The 22817-nt window shown below is 47.4% G+C and overlaps 1 protein-coding gene across 1 annotated transcript in view; it reads right to left on the bottom strand.

The window, feature by feature from the left end:
- Positions 1-22817, bottom strand: part of LOC144768100 (adaptin ear-binding coat-associated protein 1-like) — a 159967-nt gene that overhangs the window by 50583 nt on the left and 86567 nt on the right. Inside the window, 3 exon segments of the mRNA XM_078651490.1 lie at positions 4779-4881; positions 13086-13266; positions 22513-22621. Of these exon segments, the coding sequence (XP_078507616.1) occupies positions 4779-4881; positions 13086-13266; positions 22513-22621 (393 nt within the window).

Genomic DNA, 22817 nt, shown 5'->3' on the forward strand with positions numbered 1-22817 from the left:
CACAATTAAGACATGATTTTGCTGAACTGTTCAGGATGGCCGATTTGGCAACTGCAGAAATTGCAGAACAGTGACCTTTTACCATGCCCAGAGCAAGGAAAGAATAAATAAGAGATCCTGAGAAAGTGTGCGGATGAAGGGTCAACATGCTCATCTTGACACCATGCCACAAACTTATTCCAACGGCAGGCGTATACAGTCTTGGTTGAGGGACACATGGCTGCCAGGATAACATTGCAGACTATGGGCAGAAGGTCGGAAGCGGTCAACTGTCATTGCTCAATCTCCATGCATGAAGGAAAAGCATTTTCAGGTTCGGGTGCAGGACCCTGCCCTGTTTCTGAGACAGGAGATCTGACCGAAGAGGCAACCTGATAGAGGACCAATGATCATACTCAACAGCTCTGGATACAATAATCTCCATGTCAAATCCAGAGCCATAAGAATGCCTTGAGCCCAGGCGTTCCTTGTATTCTTGAGAACTCTGGGCACAAGTCATATTGGCGGAAAGGTATACAGGAGGCCAGAGTCCTACTAAAGACCAAAAGCGTCTCCGAGTGAGAGAACCTTGAAAACTCCAACATGCAAAACGGCTGACGTGCGTTCTCTGCAGAGGCAAAGGAATCTAACCAAGATTCCCCCCACTCGTGAAAGAGACATGGCGTCCCCTCCAGGTAGAGATGCCATTTGAGATCCGCTAAGCACCTATGGCAAAGGTTGTCTGCTCTGGCGTTCAGCGAGCCAGCAAAGTGTTGAATTCCTAGGGAACAAGGCCTCTTGACACAGGGTCCACGACCGCACCCGCCCTGTTTGTTGCAGTAACACATGGCAGTGGTGTTGTCTGTGAACACCTGTATTAACCTTCCTCTGATTGAAGGAAGAAAGGCTTTCAATGCCAAACAAATCGCCCGAAGCTCTAACCGACTGATGTGGAGTCCGGACTCTGCCGGAGACTAGAGTACTTTGATCTCCACCACTCCTAGATGGCTGCCCCAGCGCAGGAGTGACATCTGTCAATACATTGGGGAAGGAAGAGGGGTCTGACACGGACAATGGCGGTTCATAAGCCACCACTGCAGATCTTTAGCTGTTCCCTCCGAGATCTGAACCATGTTGGAGAGATTCCCCTAATACTGTGCCTACTTGGACTTCAGGTCCCACTGCAGAGTCGTGTAGGCCAGTGGTCATGAGCAACAAGCAGGATACAAGAAGCCCGGAAGCCCAACGACCTCACCAAAATCCAGGCTAGAGGCTGAAACATTAATATCAGAGCCTGAATATCCTGGACTTCTCTGGAGGATAAGCCCAAGACTGCACTGTTTCCAGAACAGCTCTGATGAAAAGGAGCAACTGCGAGTGAGTCGGGGTGACTTTGGCACGTTAATAGTGAACCTCAGTAAGTGAAGGTTTTCCGTAGTCTGGAGGTGGGAGACAACTGTCTGGGGCGAGTCTGTCTTCAACAGCCAATTGTCGAGGTAGGGAAAGACAAACTCCCGACCTCCACAGATGAGCTGCAATCACCACCATCACTTTAGTGAACTCCAGAGAGGCTCTGATATGGCAGAAAGGCAGCACAGCAAACAAAGTGCTCTTGGCCCACAATGAACTGCAGGCAACATCTGTAGGCAGGCAGGACGGGGTTGTGGAAAAAGGTGTCCTGCAAGTTCAATGCTACCATCCAGTGTCCTGGATCTAAGGCAAAGAGGACTTGTGAGAGCATCTTTAATTTCTTCTTTTTCAGAAAGAGGTTGAGATGGAGCAGGTCTAGGAAAGCACAAAGGCTTCGGTCCTTCTTGGGCACCAGAAAGTAGCGGGAATAGCAACCACAACCTACTTCTGATGCAATCACCCTTGCTATATAGCTCCCTTGGCCAAGAGAGCAAACAAATGCTGATTGAGTAAGGAGAGTTGGTCCTTCGTCAACTTGTCATAAGTGGGTGGCATGGGAGAGGGGATGGTCATAAGGGAAAAGTAGCTCCTTCGGATGAGCTGCAAAACCCAATGGTCTGAGGTTATTGACATCCAGTAAACCTGGTGATGGCGTATACAGCTCCCACTGGATGCCCATGATGGCCGGAAGGCAAATTCAAAGGGTTTGGAGGCTGCAGTTACCGGAGTGGTGGACTGGCTCCACTTCTGGCTACCGGTCACATGTGGGCTGTGGGAACCGCATCCTCAGCAGCAAAAGAATTGTGAACCATGCTAGCTGTGGTGGCTGAGTGTAGGGTCTCCATTTCTGTGGCCATGAAAGGGGCGGAAGGTGGATTGGGTTTGGAGAGGGCCTTAAAGCGCTCCAGCACTGAGTCCACCTTCTCACTGAACAGACAGGAGCCATCAAAGGAAATGTCCATGAGCAAAGCTTGCACATCCCCCCCGAAAAGAAGCCTGTGATTCTCAGCCAGGCGTGGCAACAAAGGGTCACTGATGAGGAAATCGCTCTGCCCAGTGAGTCAGTCATACCTGGCCCTCATCTTATGGTGAACTTAGCCGCATCTCTCCCATCGGCAATTGTCTGAGAAAGAACAGCTCGGGCTTCCTCCGAGACCATGGGCAGCACCTGTGTCCCAGATCATATATGGGAATATCAGCCCAATAGGTATACTGTATTCACTGATCGCAATGCCAGGTTGGCAGAAGAGAACATCCTCTTCCAGAAGGTAGCCAGCCTTTTGGATTCGCTATCCGGTAGGGAATGCACCAGCATTAATTTTGGACATGGGGCTTGGACCGCCAAGCTCTCCGGGGTGAGGTGTTGTGAGTCCACTGGGGTGAGGCGAAGGCGGCAGGCCTCCGCCTCTATCCGAACCACCATAGCAAATGAGGCACCCTCCTCCATAATCATGGTAGGAGGAGACCAGGCCAGTGTCTGGGGAGGTGCCGAGGCACAGGCATCTGTCAGATCCTTATACCAGATGTCCTTAGAATAACCTGTCAAGTAACTATAAGGGTCTAGAGACCCCTCACCCTCATCACCCAATCACAGCCTGTCGTAGAAATAAGGCGCTGGCTCCGTTGTGAATCCCTGGGGCCCGACTGTCGCAGAGGGCGTTCAGTAAAGCCCCCCCAACCTGGGGGTCCGAGGGCGCTCCAGAGGGGTTGAGCCGCTCGAAGATGAGGTGCATGGACTCAAAGAATTCTTTTAGTTGGACAGGGGTCACTCCGGCTCCTGGAATTTCAGGAAGGTGCGGAGACACCCCAGGTGTAGGCTCCACCACAGAGCTAGACTGAGTGCCAATGGCGCCACGACTCATCCAAAGACTTGCAGGGTGAAGTCAAACACCTCTTTGATGACTTCATTTCTTGTAGGACTTACCGGACGACTTGGAGAAAAATGACAATCACCAGGTTTAACTTCGCGAACAAGTTAAACCTTCCTTGCGACTGAGATATGGAGTGTTGCAGAGTTGTTCTGTGTTGGGCAGTGAGGAGCTTGAGGGAACACTATCTCAGTTTTCAGATGCATGGCACCACAATCTTCGCATGTCTTGGCACTGTGGTCGCACAAGAGACCAGAGGAAACCAAGGGCCGGTCCGTCACCAACATTTGCTGGTGACAGCCACTGCTTAGTTTAAACCCTGCCTTTTCGGTGGACATCCTACACACAAGGAGACAAAGACTCAAAAAGTATTTGACAAAATGTCAAAAAAAGGTCAGTCAAAGTGACATGGGGGTAGCTCTCTTCAGATCTGTGTTGACTGGCTCAGAAAGAAAAGTACAGATGTCAGCGCATAGGGTTGGTGCCTATGAAGGCACCATGCACATCAATTCCGGGGCGGGCGGCACTCTGAGTTGAACTGCACCACCTAATGACACGCAGGGGTACTTCGGTGCTTACTCTAATCAGGGGTTCCACTCGGCAACTCTGGGCATTAGCTTGCCTAATCTCCACAACGGCCCCACCAATTCCGGGGATGCCTGGCTCCACCTTGGGGACTCCCAGCAAGGGACCATCCCACAGGGAAAGCCAGGACGGGTTCCCCAGAGTTATACAGCGCCGGGACGCCCCGTTGCTGGGGCAGCTGTGCGCTTTACAAGTATACTACATTTACATTTACATTTTACTGCTTATCAAAGGTTTCCAGATTCAGTCTGACATCTGGGGAATATTCTATGGTAAGGAATCTGCGGCTAGAAGCCTCTATCAGATAAGTCTATTAAAAGGCTTGCTGAAGAGCCCAAGGAGTTATCCGGAGAGCAAGAAGGTTTTTCAAAGTTACATTTTTTGAGAAAGAGCATGGAAGCTTCAAGATTGAGTGGAATCTGTGTAAATTACGGATCTAGATTAAGAGAATGTCAATGTTGCTGCTCTTCAATGGCAAGCCTGTAGTCCGATACACACACAGAAATCAAGCGCTTTGGAAAGAACTACATAAAGCGGGATCCCATTTTCGCTCCATTTTTCATATCTCCCCTGTATACGAGTCCAATGAGTGGCCAGACTTGGCTGAGGAAGGACAGGCCTTCCTCCAGCGGTCTCTTTACAATCTCCCCTATCCAAATGGATCATTTATGCTTATTCTATTCAGACTTTCATTTTTAAAACTAACTCATTTCCAGCAACTTAATCACACCCCAAATAGATTTTTCATTGTAATTGGCTATTTAAAGCCTGCAGGTAGGCAGATCTAAAGATCTAGACAAACAATACCATTTCTTTTTATAGAAGAGATTGCTTCATTCAGCATAAAGGTCAATGAAGAGCTCATGTTGGAGAACCATAACTCCAGTTTCAAAGTTGACAATGTAGCCACCTCCCAATGCATGAGCCACAGATTACCTGCCCGCTGCCGCACTGAAGTCTCCCCAGAGGTCTGAAGGTGCAGATGCCGCTGCTGGCACAGTAAATGCTGGTAAGGGTGCCTCAAGGTCCAATAGGATACCTGGCAAGATGGAGTATGAAAAGAATGATACAGGATACAAAAAACAAACTGACAATAGTACATTTTATATACGGTCCTCACTTTCACTCTAGAATTTGGGTTTGTGCCCACAGTACAACTAAGGATTTCCTCTCAATCCATACCCACTTGCCATCTTCACAGATCTAACTGCTCTCTAGACTAGCTGCATAAGACTACTCAGCAATGCCTCCATCAGTTCTGGAATTGTTCCTACATACCTTAGCCGCAATATTTATTGAAAAAACCTAAACTCTTCAGACTCAAAATACTATCACCCAATCTTCAACCTCCCATAGCCTACAAAACTCTTAGAGTGCATCTTAACACCAAACTCTAATCTTTCTTTGAAACAAAATCACCTTTATAAAACTGGAAAGTTTCTGGCCCCAGAAAATAACAGACCTGGTTAATTTTGCCCTTTATGATCTATGTATACTTGAAAATAAAGGAGCTGGGAAGTCTCATCTCCCTGGACTTACAAACTGCGCTCAAAAGCGGGGATAGCAACATCTTCGCTCCCACTTCAAGGCAGCTGAAGTTCAACAAAGCTGCTCAGCTTACTTCTCCCTCTTTTCCGGCACACTCCAAAATATAGCCTTCTTTTCAACTGAAACCCCAAGACTCTGCTAAAATGTTCCCTGAGACACACACACAACCCCCTACACACACATCTACACACACACAATTCTGTTTTGGTGTTACTATGGGGGACGATTTCCAAATCCTGTCTTGGCAGTCCTATATTTGATACCAGTTGCCTAATAAAATTCATGTTAGTATGACTTCTGTCCAGCTTTTCACTAAAGCTTGACAAATACATAGGAACTTCTAATGTCCTCTCTATTTCTTAAAGGAAGTTACACCCAAACCACTTTATTAGTCTACTTTTTTTCAATGAAATCTCACCTTTTACTTCACTTTGTTTCGTTTTGAATATGCTACTTACCAGTATGCATCTGTTCTTGGCATGTAGGGCTGCTAACATTCATATCTTAGCATTAGATCGCCGCCTAGTGTTGGGCTCGGATGATTGCACATTGTTGTCCTGGAAGAGTCTTCGAAGTATCCTGAGATAGGTGGCTCCTCCCCTGGACTACAGTGCGCATGGGCATCGGCTCCATCCCCAGATTGTTTTTCGCCATTGTGGCAGAAGATGGAGTGAAAAGTGTAAAGGATGTCCATGCTAAAGAATAAATACAATAGTATATCTGCAGCTGCGACAGGCACCGGGGAGGAGGGCGGGCGATATGAATGTTAGCAGCCCTACATGCCAACAACAGATGCATACTGGTAAGTAGCATATTCAGTTCGAGGCATGTGGGCTGCTAAATTCATATCTTAGCATAGAATACATAGCAGTCCCTCCATCAGCGGCGGTTGCCCGTGCCAGCTGCAGAAACCTGAAAAAGTGTCTTGAGAACAGCCTGTCCTACAGCTGCTTGCTGCTTGGAATGCACATCAACACAGTAGTGTTTTGTGAAGGTATGTGGGGTGACCCACGTGGCTGCTCTGCAAATATCCTCTAAAGGAATGTTCCCTAGGAAAGCCATGGATGCCCCCAGTTTGCGTGTGGAGTGCGCTCTGGGGGGTATTGTTAAAGTGCGCTTGGCTTTTTGATAACATATCTGGATGCACTTAACAATCCACCTGGCTATCCCTGCTTTGGAAATTGGGTTGCCTTTGTGTTGTGGTGCGAAGGCAACAAAGAGTTGTTTTGTCTTTCTAAAGGGTTGTGTTCTGTCTATGTAGTACATCAACGCCCTCCGTACATCTAAGGTATGGAGCATTCTTTCCGCCACCGTTTGCGGGTTTTGAAAGAAAGCTGGTAAGTCAATAGTTTGGTTAAGATGAAACTGTGACACCACCTTAGGAAGGAATTTAGGGTTAGTGCGTAGCACTACCCTATTTGGGTGAATTTGAATGAACGGCTCTTGTATGGTGAGCGCTTGCAGCTCACTGACACGCCTCAGAGACGTAATAGCTATCAGAAAGGCCACTTTCCACGTAAGGAATTGGAGCTCACACGAGTGCAGTGGCTCAAATGGTGGCCCCATCAGTCTGGTGAGAACGACGTTGAGGTTCCACACCGGAGCTGGTGGCGTCCTTGGGGGAATGACTCTCTTCAGACCTTCAAGGAAGGCTTTAATGGCGGGCACTCTGAAGACAGAGAGGTGCTGCCTGTTCTGAAGATAAGCCGCTATGGCTGAGAGATGTATCCTAATGGAAGTGTACGCCAGATTGCACTTGTAGAGATGTAACAGATAGCAGATGATGTTGGGGATAGATGCATCTAGCGGGTTGATGTCATTGGACGTACAGTAGATGACAAATCGCTTCCACTTAGCAGCATAGCATGCTCTAGTAGTTGGTTTCCTCGCCTCCTTGATGATACTCATGCATTCTGGAGGTAGGTTAAGGTATCCAAACTCTAGGACTTCAGGAGCCAGATCGCTAGGTTGAGCTGTTGTGGATCTGGATGCTGAATGTCTCCATGGTTCTGCGTCAAAAGACTGGGCGTGAGGCGCAGTCTTTGATGCGGCACCACTGAGAGTTCGAGGAACGTGGTGTACCAAGCCTGTCGTGCCCACGTTGGAGCAACCAGGATGAGAGTCATGGAGTGCTGCCTTAGCTTTCTTGCGACCAGCGGTATTAGAGGGGCTGGCGGAAAAGCGTACGCAAATTTGCCGGACCAGTTCATCCATATCGCATTCCCCTGCGACTGTGGGTGAGGGAACCTGGCGGCAAAGAGTCGGCATTTTGCGTTCTCTTTTGTTGCAAACAGGTCTATCTCCGGATGACCCCACTGCTGGAAGTACGGGTGGAGAACAGAAGTGTGTATCTCCCACTCGTGCATCTGATGGCTGTATCTGCTGAGCAGATCCGCCATCTGATTGTCCTTGCCCAGGAGGTGTTCTGCCATGAGGAAAATGTTCCTCTGAATGGCCCACTTCCACATGCTCTGAGCCAGATGAGACAGCTGTGGCGAGTGGGTGCCCCCCTGCTTTTGAATGTAGTACATCGCGGTCATGTTGTCCGTCCGGACTAGCACGACCTTGTTGCTCAGATGTACAATGAAGGACTTGAGCGCCATGAAGATTGCCATCAGTTCCAGATAGTTGATGTGCATCTTCTGTTGCTGCGTCGTCCATAGTCCCTGCACGGTGTAAGTGAGCACATGAGCTCCCCATCCCTGGAGAGATGCGTCCGTTGTCAGGACAATCTGCGGCACGGGCTCTTGGAACAGTCGGCCCTTGCAAAGGTTGTGTGGAGTCCACCAATGCAGAGAGTCGTATGCCCGACTGGTAACCAACACTAGGTCTGTCAATTGCCCACGAGCCTGTGTCCACTGATTCGCTAAGCACTCCTGGAGCGGGCGCATATGTAACCGTGCGTGAGGGACTATGAAGATGCAGGAGGCCATCATGCCTATCAACTGCATGAACACTCTCGCTGGCAGGGAGTGTCGTGGTCGGAAACGTTGGATCAGCGACTGAATGCTGTCGATTCTGACTTGGTTTGGCTGAGCCATGGCTGTCAGGGTGTTGATCGTAGCACCCAGGAACTGCCGGACATGTGTCGGCTGAAGATGCGATTTTGGGTAATTTAGGGAGAAACCCAGATCGTGAAGAAGGTGAATTGTAGTCGACATGTCTGCGGCGCACTGTTGCTCTGACTTGGCTTGTACGAGCCAGTCGTCTAGGTAGGGGTAGACATGGATATTCTGCCTCCTGAGGTGCGCCGCCACTGTCGCTAGACACTTGGTGAACACCCTCGGGGCTGTTGTGACTCCGAAGGGTAGGACTTTGAACTGGTAGTGCCTGCCTTGAATAGTGAACCTGAGGTATTTCCTGTGTGACGGGTGTAGTGGAATGTGGAAATAAGCATCCTTGAGATCTAAGGTTGCTAAGAAGTCTCCCTGGTTTAGCAAGGGAAGAATCTGCTGCAGTGTAAGCATATGGAAATGCTCTGACAGTATGTACAGGTTGAGGGGACGTAGATCGAGAATGGGCCTGAGAGAACCGTCCTTCTTTGGAATAAGGAAGTACAGGGAATATACCCCTGTGCCTTCCTCCCCCACCGGCACGAGCTCGATTGCGCCTTTTTGCAGCATCGCCACCACTTCCTGCTGCAATAAGTGCAAGTGCTCTGCGGACATAGGCCTTTGCCTCGGTGGGATGTTGGGTGGAGTGGATTTCAGCTCTAGGCAATAACCATACTGGACTAGTTGTCGCACCCACCTGTCTGTGGTGATGTTTCTCCAGACGGGCAGGAACTGCTGCAGTCTCCCCCCGACAGGTGTTAGGTGGTCGGGGGGCAGTGACAGAAAGTCACTGTTTGCTTGGAGTAGAGGTGCGGGAGCTGTTGTTTCCTCTGCCGCGACCTCTGTTGCTGTTATTCCTGTAACCTCCCTTGTTCTGTTTAGTGAACGAGGATTGCGCCCCACCTTTGGAGAACTGGGATTGTTGACCCATTTGTCCTCTGGTGACTCCACGTGCACCTGAGCGACGAAAATTGCTGCCACGAAACTGTTGGGACTGCAGGGCCCCCATAGACTTAGCAGTTTCCGTGTCCTTCTTTATTTTCTCTAGGGTGGTGTCAACATCCGGACCAAACAGACTATCAGGATTGACTGGCTGATTCAGAATTGTTGTCTGAATATCCTGCTTAAACCCTGAGATGCGGAGCCAGGCTTGTCTTCTCAGCATAACGCTAGTGTTGATAGCCCTAGCAGCTGTGTCCGCAGCGTCAAGTGCACACTTGATGGCTGCGTTTGATATTAGCTTTCCTTCCTCAATAAGCATTTTGGTGCCTTCTTGGAACTGTGGGGGCAGGTGTTGTATAACCTGTTCTAGGGTGTCGTAGTGCGCCCTATCATAACGCGCCAGGAGCGCCTGTGTATTTGCGATGCGCCAAAAGTTTGCCGCCTGTGCAGCCACTCTTGCCTCCTGCCTCAAGCACTTTGGACTCCTTATCCGGGGGAGGAGCTTCACCCGTTGTCTGGGAGTTGGCACGTTTCCTGGCATTGGCAACCACAAGAGAGTCCAGTGGCAATTGTCCCCGGATGTAGACGGGGTCCGCAGGTGCAGGCCTGTACTTCTTTTCAATGCGAGGGTTGACCACTCTCGCCCTCGTAGGCTCCTTAAAAATGTCCCCAGCATGTTTGAGAACACCTTTCAGCATAGGAAGTGTCTTTACTGTCCTTTCAGATATGGCAAAGGTGTCGAAAAGGAAGTCTTCCTCAACCGGGTCGGCATGCATGTCCACATCATGATTGGCCGCCGCCCTTTCAATTAGTGCATGAAATCCTGCTGAGTCCTCAGTCGGGGATGCACGTGCATTAAAGGTCTGCGGGTCTTGGCCCACACCTTGGGTGTTCTGGTCACCAGTGTCGTCGTATGAATCTGGTTGTACATCAGGTTCATCGATAGGGAAATTGTACTGCTCATCCTCATCATATTCCTCACCCACAGAGTGTTCTGGGGAGGGAGTAGGGCTCCGTCTTGGAGGAGGCTGAATCGGTTCCGTGAGGCCTGAGGCGTCAAGGGGCACCCTCTTCTTTTTCAGTGGGATGATGTAGGGGTCCACCGGCTCAGAAGTGATCTTCCGTTTATAGAGTGTCAGCTTGCCGGTGGCAGCATCGATGAAATGCTCTGAATCGTCTTCCGATTCGAGTACACGACGTGGAAGAGGGTCAGGCAGCGAGGAACCCTGTTTCGGAGCCGATTTCGTCGAAAACGCTTTCGGCGCCTCCTTAGGTGGCAAGAGAAAGAGGAGTTTCCCAGAAGGCTTAGCCGGAGCGTCCTTTTGCGGCTGCGGTGATGGCATCGGAGCCGATGGAGCAAAGGCTTTCTCCCTGATTCTCTGCAGTGACTCCGCAATGGGGGACGGTACACTGCCAGTGGGTTTCGTCGCCGACAAGGATGCCTTGAGCGGTCCCTCGGATCCGACGTCCTCGCGGGCCTTGTGCGTTTTGGGCGCGGAAACCGTCTTCGGCACCTCCGAATCTTGAGGCCGGGGCGCAGACTTCTTGTGCGTAGCCTCTTTGGAGCCGACCTTGGCGGGCTTGGACGGCGCCGTAGCCGCTGATCCGTGCCGACCATCTTTCTTGGGGGCCCCTTCCTCGGGCGTCGGTTTCGACTTCGGAGCATCGGAATCGACAGACTTCCTCGGCTTCTGCGGACCGGAGGTCGACGGAGCCGATGGGGTGACGGGCACCGACTTCTTCACTGGCACGGCAGCCATCTTAGGGACACTCGAGTCCTTAGGTTTCAGTTTCGGGTCGGCCATTTTAGGTGTTGACGACCCCGATGGTTTCAGTTTCGGTTTCGAAACAGCGTGCCCAGCAAGTGAGTCCGTAGCCGGGCCCGAAGGCGGGGCTGTGGCTTGCGGCAACGGGTCCTGGGTAAGGCCGACAGGCGATCCCGTGTCCCGGTCGGTATCCTCGTAACCTTCGGGGCAGAGCTCGTCCGCTGAGCTATCCGCCGCGGCCCCATAAATCTCATCGTCGTCTCCTACCTCTTCGACGTATTCGAGGACTTGACCCGCGACTCCGTCGTCGTCTCCCGGATCCGCCTCGACCTCCGTCTGTGATGGGGAGATTTGTAGATGGTGACCCTGGACCTCTTCTTCCTGGTCGCCGAAGATGTTCTCCGGATCCGGGGCCGCTTGCCTAGCTTCCAAGCGCACCGCGCGCCGAAGCTTGAGAGTTTTCTTGGAGCGGAACTGTGCACAGGCCTTGCACTTGCCGTCGTCGTGGTCCGGTGAAAGGCACTTGTTACACACGGGGTGTAGATCGATGTGTGGGTACTTGGACCCACAGAGCGGGCAGTACTTAAACGGGCTCCGCTCCATGTCCGTAAAGGCTTGCAGTCGTGTCGCGATGAGAAGGCCTCAAAGTTTAGAAAGCAAAGAAAACTCCGCTTGTTCCGGCTCCAAGAGACGGAAGACTCGAGACCGTGCGCAGACAATACCGACGCAAGAAAATCGAGGCCTTTTGGCCGCTAAAAGTTAGTTTTACTTGGTTCCGACAGTAAGACGTCGAGACCACATCCGAACCCAATGGCGGAAAAAAACAATCTGGGGATGGAGCCGATGCCCATGCGCACTGTAGTCCAGGGGAGGAGCCACCTATCTCAGGATACTTCGAAGACTCTTCCAGGACAACAATGTGCAATCATCCGAGCCCAACACTAGGCGGCGATCTAATGCTAAGATATGAATTTAGCAGCCCACATGCCTCGAACACTTTTAAACTCATCTCTATTCCCTGCTGGCTACCCATTTTGTGAGTGATTGAGAAAAGAAGACAGGCACAATGAATAACCATCCTTAGCTATTCAGCACTAAAAGTGCTTTGGAGGTTGGCATACTTGCTATTTGTTCGAATGCTTAGCATCTCAGGCATCAAGGAATCTTTGTACTGCCTCCCTTCAGCTTAGGAACAGACACCCTGAGCATGACAAAGGCTGCTGCGAGTTCATTAGGGAGCATGGACTGTCATAACTCTTACTGAGGTGTGGGAGAGATCAAAGAGCAGGAAGGACTGTCAGGAGTCTAGAAAGGACAAAGCGATGTGGTGGATGTTGACCGCATGGGAAGAACCTTAGGTTGTCAAAGCGGTGGCAGGAACTGTATGATGGACTGTCACAAGGGGCTGCTGGGAGTGTTAGAGGGACTCTAGTGTAGTACTTGTTCTTGTAGTAGAGACTAGCAAGGCTGTTGGGAGTCAGAAATGGATTCTGTGGTTGTAAAAGGGGTTGCTGAATATTCCTTCTCATATCATAACAGGCTACAGAAAATACAATTTGGATCTTTTGTCGGAAAGCAGATGAGTGCGCAAGACAAACCTTTGAGTGTAGGGGGAACAAGAAGGAAACTGAGTGGGGCTGACAGAATGGCAATATCGATTCCAGAATATCACAAGTGTACTGGAGCTTTTGGAGTGTGTAGGGGAAGCTGGAGTGTGGCCAGTGTATTTTTTGGTATGCCTGAGTGGGCACAGAGCCTTGATGCGAGCACAGGAACAACCATGGATATTCCCAATTGCTGCTGTGGGTCCAGGGAGGACTATGCTTTGGGGCTGCTGGGAACAGAGAAGGAATGATGGAATGCTAAGAGGGTTGCGCATGTCTGGGTACTGCTTGCTTCCTAGCGTAATAGGACTCAGGACACAATGTGGTTACCTGCATCTCCATCATCGTTCGATGTCTGCAGGGGTGGTGGCGTCACATGGTTGGCAATTGCTGTGGATGGCTGCGATGGTGGAGGGGGGCCAATCTTGCCTCCTGGAGGTGGCGGGAGCAAACCAACTGCCCCAATCCCAGAAGGACGTGCCTTGGAAGACCCTTCTTTCTTCTTTATGTTCTGGAAGAAGAGAAGGTGGCAGAGGTGGAAGGGTGAGTGGTTAACAATTGTAACGCAATTTGTGGTGCTCAGCCCACATTGAAAAACAATGGGTAAACTGTAGTGTGAGCAATAAGACATACAGAAATAGCAATACTAGTATCATCATCTTGGATGTTATCGTCTCTCCTCAGAAGTTGCAACACTACATACATACCTCACTTCTGCCGTACCTGATCTCACCTTTTTCTAGTATGTACCCTGTCCACATACAAAAGGTTTCTATTTTCTCTTCATTCACGCTTTGAACCCTCAATTAGTGCATACACCTGCTGTCTTTTGATCTGCTCTCCACCTAAGTTCCAAAAATTTCACAAATGTATTTAAAGAACACTTATCTAGTTAATAAAGCAATCAGGCAGGGCGAAGTTTTGGACAGCTGTTCTGTCATCAGGGAGAAAGGCATCTCTTGTCGAGTCAAAGATTGTTTTCAGGCAGCTCACATGTTTCTCATGATGCAAATTCTGAAGATAATCTCAATGTGAAAAACTAGTCATTAGGATTAGTCAACAGCTGTGAGAAAAAGCTGCAGAGTTTGATTAAGGAGAGCAAGCCCTACACTCATTGCTTACTTAGTTTTGATTTCATGCCTCTTCCACAAAACTACACTTCTTGCCTCGTTACCTCTCTTTTTCAAGTAATTGTCATCACTGATTTCTTCCTTAGTCACGGTTTCCCCATCTTTCTCTTCCTCTTACTATTTTTTATCTGCCTTGCTCTGGGTCACAGACAGATGATGGAAAATGTGCCTTGGTCATGAGAATTGACAGATACTTTGAAATAAAATCTACTAGGTGTTTGTCAAGATAGTTATTGCGCAGTATTGTAGAACTAAAGAAATATATATTTACATATGCATCAAGAGACTTTACAACTGAGATAACACCCTGGACTATGTTTGGAAGCAAAAACTGAGACTCTGAGATGGTGTGAAGTTTGATTGTGCACATACAAATAGTTGAACCAGACACAAGTGGATGAAGTTAATGCTGATGGAGTTACAATTGGGAGAGAAGCCCATCTCATATTCCTGGTTACCCATAACAGGGAGGTTCACATGATAAAAATAGAGTTTGTATGGAGAGCAGCACCAAAAGTGGTTAGCATAATTTCTCATAATTGCATGAAAGTAGTTGGCGAAGAGCTCTGTGGTGCCCATTGTTAACATCTGTTAGTACTCCTTTATGTCGACTGATAAAATATGCTTTGGGGCATTACTCTATCACTGTAATGTTCTGATACCATGCCAAGGTGTTCGTATCATTTTTGCAACTGTCAATTCAGCAAATAGATTAATGAGAGTTGAAGACTTCCATGTGAATATTGAAGGTTAATGGAGACAGAAAGGATCCTTGGGCAACTTTATATGTTTCAGAGATGGAGTTGGATGAGGATGCGCTCATCAGGATAAGACGGAATGTGTTAATGTGGATTGAAATAAAAATGAAGGACAATACCTTCCATGCTCGTTCTTACGGAGCTCTGAGGTCTCCATCAAATGAGTCAGACGAGATGCTCAGGGCAATCAAAACTTGGATGACAGGCGTCTTGATGCTGCATAAGGGGCAGTCCAAGTTAGGAGTCCTGGAGGAGGGTTTCTTTGATTTTCCTACACAGTTGCTTGGCAAATGCAATTTTGGTGTAATAGTTTGGCAGTTTGCAGGGTCACAAAGGTCCAGGCTGGTAGCAGGAATGGTCAGCTCTTGAATGGGGAGAGAGCCCTTGAGTGAGGGAAACAGATATTCAAAGTGTCGGAGAGGTTCTTCCATGTGGCCTGCCAAGCAGATCCTTTGTATAATACGAGTTATGGTGAGTTGAAAAGGATGGAGGTGGATCCACGTTGGTCTGTCACAAGGGGACTATTGCAGAGATGTCGGACAGTTCGATGTGGCTAATGTGTTGTCTGATATGGTCAATGGTGTACGTGAAGTTGAGAGCTGTGCATTTCTTCTTTGAATCTTCGAAGTGCTAGTGAAAGAAGAGTGCAGTGCTCAAATGCTTTGAAGTTTTATATGCCTCTGTTGGATGTTCCAGTAATGGTCATACCGCTGTAGAAAGCCTTGGTTCTTGGATGCGCCTTCTGTGGGACATGCCCATCAATTCTGGGTTCCTATGAATGTGATAAACACAAGCGTCTCCCAATGCATTTGTTGAGGTCTGCTCTTGTGCATATCACAGTGCAGAATGAGGCCCTCTATTATCCGAGCCATTTTTGATCAGGTAGACAGCTATTGTTTAGAAGGTGGAGTGCTACAAAGTGGTCATAAAGTGCACTAATGGGAAAACATGAATGACCAAACTATCCGGCGGATGGATTACGATCTCCTTCGTCGGGCGCTCCAGTGGTAGGTCAAAGACCATGCAATGTGGTTAGTTCAATCCAGTGTTAGGTACAGCAATGGTATGTGGCAATCTAAAATTGGGTCTGACTGGTCAGGGTTGGAAGAGTGATGCGCTACTTGATGATGGCTAGTAGGCGGAGGAGGGATTATGCCAGACTTGGTTGAAATATTGCCTTGAAGCTTTAAATCACCAGCAAAGACACCGTGAAGGCTGCAATGATGAGGTATTATATCAGAGAAGACAGGGCGGAGGTCTAGGAGTCCAGTAAGTTTACTTTGGAAAGTTACCTGGCTCCCAGAGCCTGCTCCAGTCCAGTTCCAACCTTTAGGATACGACCATCATAGACAACAACTGAGTGGTCCTAATGCTGTGGACGCAGGGTGAGGAGAAACTGACCGCGACACAGGACGTTCTCTTTGCGTCAATAGCTGCGGCCAGGGAACTGATCTCACAACAAAGTGATCACAGAGAATATCTGTGGTGGGATCTAGTGTTCCTCTTGGGCAACAGATCTAGTCTCTAATAGCACTCCCGGGTCTGACAGACATGGGTGAAACATTTGGCTATATCGAAATGGTCTCATGGCGTGCCTGTCAGTGGCAATTCCTCAGAAGTGGCTACTGCTTTGCCAGTTTGGGCTTTTTCAGCTTGGACATCCCTGGTGCTGTACCAGGGGTCCAGCCTACTAACCCTGGAAGTCCTAGCTTTGATCTGGGGCCAGGAATCAACTTTCTCGAGCCAGAAGCCACTGGCACAGTCCAAATTCACTAAACCAAAGTGCAGCAAGTGCACTCCTTCCGACAATGCAGCCTCTCTACATGCAGCTTCAAAGGCAGCAGGGCAGTTCTCTTTAGATCCACTCACTAAATTCAACATGTACGGAGGTTCGGGGTGGGCATTTTATTCTGGGAAGGTGCCAGAGGGAACAGTGCAGTTTCCCTACTGTTTGGTGACAAAGTTCCGGTGATGTGTGGCGTTTGACAATCACAAAGTGCAATATTCGTGCAACTCTCATGATGTATTACCCTTCCCTTGACTGTCAGGAGCTTGGGAGCCAACCCCAAAGGTGTGGCTACCTAAGGATTACATGCCCACGGGAAAACCGGTTTGGGGTGGGTCTTCCGTCTGTCCATGGCTCTAGCTTGTCTTCAGGAACAAAAGGCATCCTGCTCGAGTATGCTGTCATAGGGGGCCCTTCAAAGGTGGGTTTTACTTTGAAGCTCGCCTTCTCTGCTAACACCCAGAGTGGCCTTTCTGGGAGAGGAGGGTCACACCTCACTATGCCTTACATGCTGTTGGTACCATATACTATGGATCTATAAGTAAGTCAGTACTTGCCAAATGGGGCATTCAATTCGACCTAGCTTTTGTAATGGGTCATAACACTAGTATTGGGGTATGGCTCAGAATCGAAAAACCATCAGCTAATAGTACAAATGGGGCAAAAGGTAGGGGGAAACCTGCAATAAGATGCCTGTTTCCTTACATATACATGTACGGACAGTCAAGAGCTAGTAGAGGGATGAAGCTGGTGTTAAGGTTAAGTGTGATGCAATCAGTTATGTGAAGAACTGCAGGACGCACAATAATCAGCATAAAATTAAGTGGGTGCTTAGTGCATGTGCTGCGAAGCGCAGGATCCGGATGTTTGGGTTATGGGATTAGAGTAACCGGGCTTCTGAAGATACAGGTATTTGTTTGGAGGTGGGGCATGACCAATGCAGGATTCCAGACCTAGGCTCAACCAGGAGGTTGAGAAAGAAATTAATTAAAAAGGAGAGAGAAAGCAAGATTATCTGTTTGGGGAGGCGGGTTGAGTAAAAGGCGGCTGGTAAAACTTCACTTGTAAATCCTATCCCCACCAGAGGAGAAAACAAAAGAAACTAATGCTTTTAAGGCAGTTGGCATCAAAACTGAGGGATGAATGAGTGAAAAGTACTAAAGGCAAGCCACTCTCAGTCTAGGATTTCCAATCTTAAGTTCCACACCTCACTTCAGCCAGTGCTGCTTCCATTTGATCAACCATTCCAGAGGCAAATGATACCTCCTACTTACTGGCCTAACAAGAACCAGTTGATTATTTGATCAGCTATCTTATCTGGCTCATAAATGAGGAGCATGGTGTAGATAACTCATTATTACATGCTTCATTTTATGCGCAGCTCTTGCCAAAGAAGACAAGAAACAGTACTGGGAGGGAGGAAGCGTGTGTACTGTTCTTTTGCAGGAAACAGATCAATGTTGGTTTTTGCCTGGATGGATTCAATGGCGATCGTAGCACACTCCGGGGGTTCACTACCCAATAAAACACAGGTCCTACCATTGAGTTACAACAAATGAGTACTCCTAGGCCATTGTAGTCGTTCTCATCGCTATATTGCAAAGCGAACATTCATTTCAGTGATACTCTTGATACCTAGGCAGTCTTGTTGCCATCTTTGTCTGAATCTTTCACAAGTTTCAGTCTCGGCCCCAACTGAATCAGAGACAATGAATAATTGACACTTTCTCCCAAGACAATCTTTAAATAGCCCTCAACAAAACAGAGCCTTGGGCATCTCATCTCATCACTACTCTAAGATCATGTACTCATCATGTGGTTTGGTCTAACTGGGAGCTCAAACTGGGTCCATTAAAGGTTTCAAGAATTGTGTAAACTTAATTTATAAACACTTGTCCCAATTCAACATCATATGACATACAAAAGTTCTGGTTCAAAATCAACGTCGTTTTTACTGTATCTGATACATCTTATTCATGTGGTTTCAACAAATACAATAATGGTGATTGAGTAAAATACGATTTGACTGATACATTGTTAAATCACATATGTATATTTCATTCCTTGCAACTATTACAAAAAGTCTTTAAATAAATGATAAACATCAAAACATATCCCAATGCATTTCGGGTCACTACTGGACCCTTCTTCAGGGGTGGTCCTTTATTCAAAACGGTTTAAATCCTTGATATTCAATAGATGTTCTGTTTGTAAGCACTTCAAAGTAGTATTTCAAACACTGTGAAGATAGTAATCGCCATGATAATAATGTCAGTATTTGCATGTGAAAGTCTGCACGGTGTCAAAAGTAGTTAAAATAAGAAGATAAGTGAGTCATGAAGTTAACAGCAGCTAAACTGAAGTGTGTGAGGGAACTGATTAGGGGGATGAATTATAGTAATGCTGAGGTGCAACCTTATTTGAAACACCCTACTACCGTATGTGTGCCTGACACCAAACACCACGTGATAAAAAATACGTGCAACTCAAGTGCACCCAGTATCAAAAAATCTCAACTTACCCGCCCAACACACACAATTGTGGACGGTTTCAAGAATTCAACGAGCGTATCCGGTTCTGAGTACTTATGTCAATTAAAAAACGTTATGAGAACAAAAACGTCTCCCTAACTCTATGTGGCTCACTGGCTTACCGAAAAACAAGTATCACGAGGATGAATCTCAAAGTTCCCGCAATCTGCGGTACAGCATAGACCGGTTGGCCAAAGACTCCCTGTAAGTAAAAGATGCGAGTGCGTCAGTCTCTCGCCCCGATTTTCCCGTGTGATGTTATCAAAGCGGCAAGCGCTTCCATCATGCCTACCTTCGGTGTCGTGGCGTCCTCTAACCCTCGACCTGGCGATTACTTCCGGAAACAACATCCGGTACAACGTAACATGCTTAAGTAGTCATGCGCCCTGGCCTCAGCCTAACGTCCAGGGCGCATGACTACTTAAGCATGTTACGTTGTACCGGATGTTGTTTCCGGAAGTAATCGCCAGGTCGAGGGTTAGAGGACGCCACGACACCGAAGGTAGGCATGATGGAAGCTCTTGCCGCTTTGATAACATCACACGGGAAAATCGGGGCGAGAGACTGACGCACTCGCATCTTTTACTTACAGGGAGTCTTTGGCCAACCGGTCTATGCTGTACCGCAGATTGCGGGAACTTTGAGATTCATCCTCGTGATACTTGTTTTTCGGTAAGCCAGTGAGCCACATAGAGTTAGGGAGACGTTTTTGTTCTCATAACGTTTTTTAATTGACATAAGTACTCATGTAATCCACAGAACCGGATACGCTCGTTGAATTCTTGAAACCGTCCACAATTGTGTGTGTTGGGCGGGTAAGTTGAGATTTTTTGATACTGGGTGCACTTGAGTTGCACGTATTTTTTATCACGTGGTGTTTGGTGTCAGGCACACATACGGTAGTAGGGTGTTTCAAATAAGGTTGCACCTCAGCATTACTATAATTCATCCCCCTAATCAGTTCCCTCACACACTTCAGTTTAGCTGCTGTTAACTTCATGACTCACTTATCTTCTTATTTTAACTACTTTTGACACCGTGCAGACTTTCACATGCAAATACTGACATTATTATCATGGCGATTACTATCTTCACAGTGTTTGAAATACTACTTTGAAGTGCTTACAAACAGAACATCTATTGAATATCAAGGATTTAAACCGTTTTGAATAAAGGACCACCCCTGAAGAAGGGTCCAGTAGTGACCCGAAATGCATTGGGATATGTTTTGATGTTTATCATTTATTTAAAGACTTTTTGTAATAGTTGCAAGGAATGAAATATACATATGTGATTTAACAATGTATCAGTCAAATCGTATTTTACTCAATCACCATTATTGTATTTGTTGAAACCACATGAATAAGATGTATCAGATACAGTAAAAACGACGTTGATTTTGAACCAGAACTTTTGTATGTCATATGATGTTGAATTGGGACAAGTGTTTATAAATTAAGTTTACACAATTCTTGAAACCTTTAATGGACCCAGTTTGAGCTCCCAGTTAGACCTGGTCACACTAGGTCCTTACAGAGCTGTTTGACAAAGAATTGTGGGCACAATTCCCACTGGGTTAGCTCCTAAATTAAGTAAATTTGTTGTTAAATTAGATTAATTGGTTGAAACTAAGCAGGTGTGCAGGCTAGACCCATTACATTGCACTCATCATGTGGTTGTCATGGCACTTAGGGCAGGGAACAAGAGATTTCTGTGTTCACAATATAATAAATCGATCTTTTGCTGCTGAACTCAGGAGTTTACAAAGGTCTCCAACTTGAAATTCTGCAATGACTGCAGCCCCGGAACCTTCTCCACATCACAATGGAAGGGCTGCTCTTCTCAGATGAGTAAGGCTTGTCTCGGAATCTGGACTGGCCTTGCAGCCCTAGAAGGCTAAAGTTCAGTTACCAGATCAGAATTTACAGCCATGAGTTCCACCCCAGGGGTGCATGGGATGTGGAGCTGCACAGATTATCCACCAAATTCTCCAGCCTAACAATTAGGAGTAGGGCACAGTTTTGGAATACGGTATACATTGACATCTTTTAATACTCGGCGGTTTCTGTGGACACTGCTCTTTTATCTGTAGGTACCACTTTCTTCTCTGGTCCAATCAGCTTTAATTCCATCATATTCAGCTTTTTTCGTAAATGTTACAATATTTTTCCAAATGGCATCTAATTTGGTGCAAACCTTCTCCACTGAGGTTGTCAGGAGCCTCTTGCTCTTAGACGGAGTAGATGGGGCTACTTAATGGTAACTGCACAAGAAGATGCTCCCCTACAGTAGTACCGTTCACTAATTAGGATGCAAGGCCACATGCCCATTTAGGTCTCCCGCTGTGGTTTACTCAACTTCAGCACTCCATGCAGGACCGACAGATAGTTCTGCAATGAGGAAGACCCTGTATCCCCATTCATTAAAAAAAAATCAGGGGGTTGTGTGATGGGACTACAAGAAGCAAATATTTTTCTCTATGGTGCCAGTCTGACTCTGGAGGCTGGTAGTTCAAGAGCTTCCCCCGAGCCTCAGAAGTACATTTCTTGTGGTGTTGCAGGGGGTTCCTCTGTAGTGTACATTCTGTGACCTTCACCAGTTTGGTCTCCTGTGCTGATCCATTATGCTCCGAGACAGCAGTACCACATACCTTACTCTCTATAGTCATATCCAGCAGCACAGCCCACATGCATCTCTTAAAGAGAAGCCATCTTTGCTACAGGCCCAATGTGCGTTAACACCAACCTCACACACCAGCATTCACTACTTAGGCCTTGTTATCCTCAACAGTAATGTCAAATCACCACCTGTACGCTTTTCTTTGGTCATTTTGAAGAGGATTTATATCGTTTTTCCACATTGATTACTTTATTCAGTCTGATCCTCCAACATACCTATTTAAATAAAAATTTGAGGTGGATGCCTTCTACACACCCTCTAAGCTTTTCACACCTTACCTAAAGATCTTCGAATTTTAGACAAACCCCCCTTCTCCACTTGTCCCCACTGACTACGATCATTCACTTTCCCACCCCTTCCTTGACCAAAATAATTACCCAAAATACCAATAGAGGAAAACCAGAGAATGGTGGGAATGCCCACAGTCTACCTTCATGTAAACTACACCTCCATCTATTCTTTTACGTTATGTGTGATTCCTGTTTGTATACTGAATGGCAACACATATGTAAAGCGAAAAAATGTAAACTTAAAGTATTTTCAATCATTTCTCCACTTGTTAGATGAACATGTTTCTCAAAATGATTGCTAAGGAGCAGGGCCCTTCCAAATTGCTGCGGTTCATCATTCGGTGTAAATTAATTTAACAACCATTATTGTACTGTTTGCATAGCATAAAAAATGAACCAACAGATGTCTCATCGTTGGTCACGGTCATTGACCGAGAGTATGAGTGTAAAGGAGGCATGTCGGAGAGCTTTTTTGCAGCCACCTCATTAGCACCTCCAGCATCCACCTATTCTTCCTAAACAGCCACTCTTTACTATCAAATAGATCATTCTTTAAGTCTGTCTGTGGTTGCTGTACACTCACCCCAATGCTGAGTTTGATAGTTTGACCTTCCTTGAAGCCCAGATCAAGTTTTGGCCGTGTGTCAGGTGTCTGGGACTCTTTTGTGAGATCGGATTCCTGCTTCACCCACCTGCACAGAGAAAGGGGAGTCAACCAACATGTACAGCAGGGAACAATGTTCACGGTGAAGGCTGGAGAGGAAGGGGAGGACCTCAAGATAGCATCCAACAACATCAAACCACAAGCCTACACTGATGTTGTGGTATATCCGGAATGCAGTGGAGCTTGAAACCAGATGATAGGAGTTCTAGTTCCAGTTTCCTCAC

This window comes from Lissotriton helveticus, chromosome 7 (genome assembly GCF_964261635.1).
Source record: "Lissotriton helveticus chromosome 7, aLisHel1.1, whole genome shotgun sequence".
Lineage (NCBI taxonomy): Eukaryota > Metazoa > Chordata > Amphibia > Caudata > Salamandridae > Lissotriton > Lissotriton helveticus.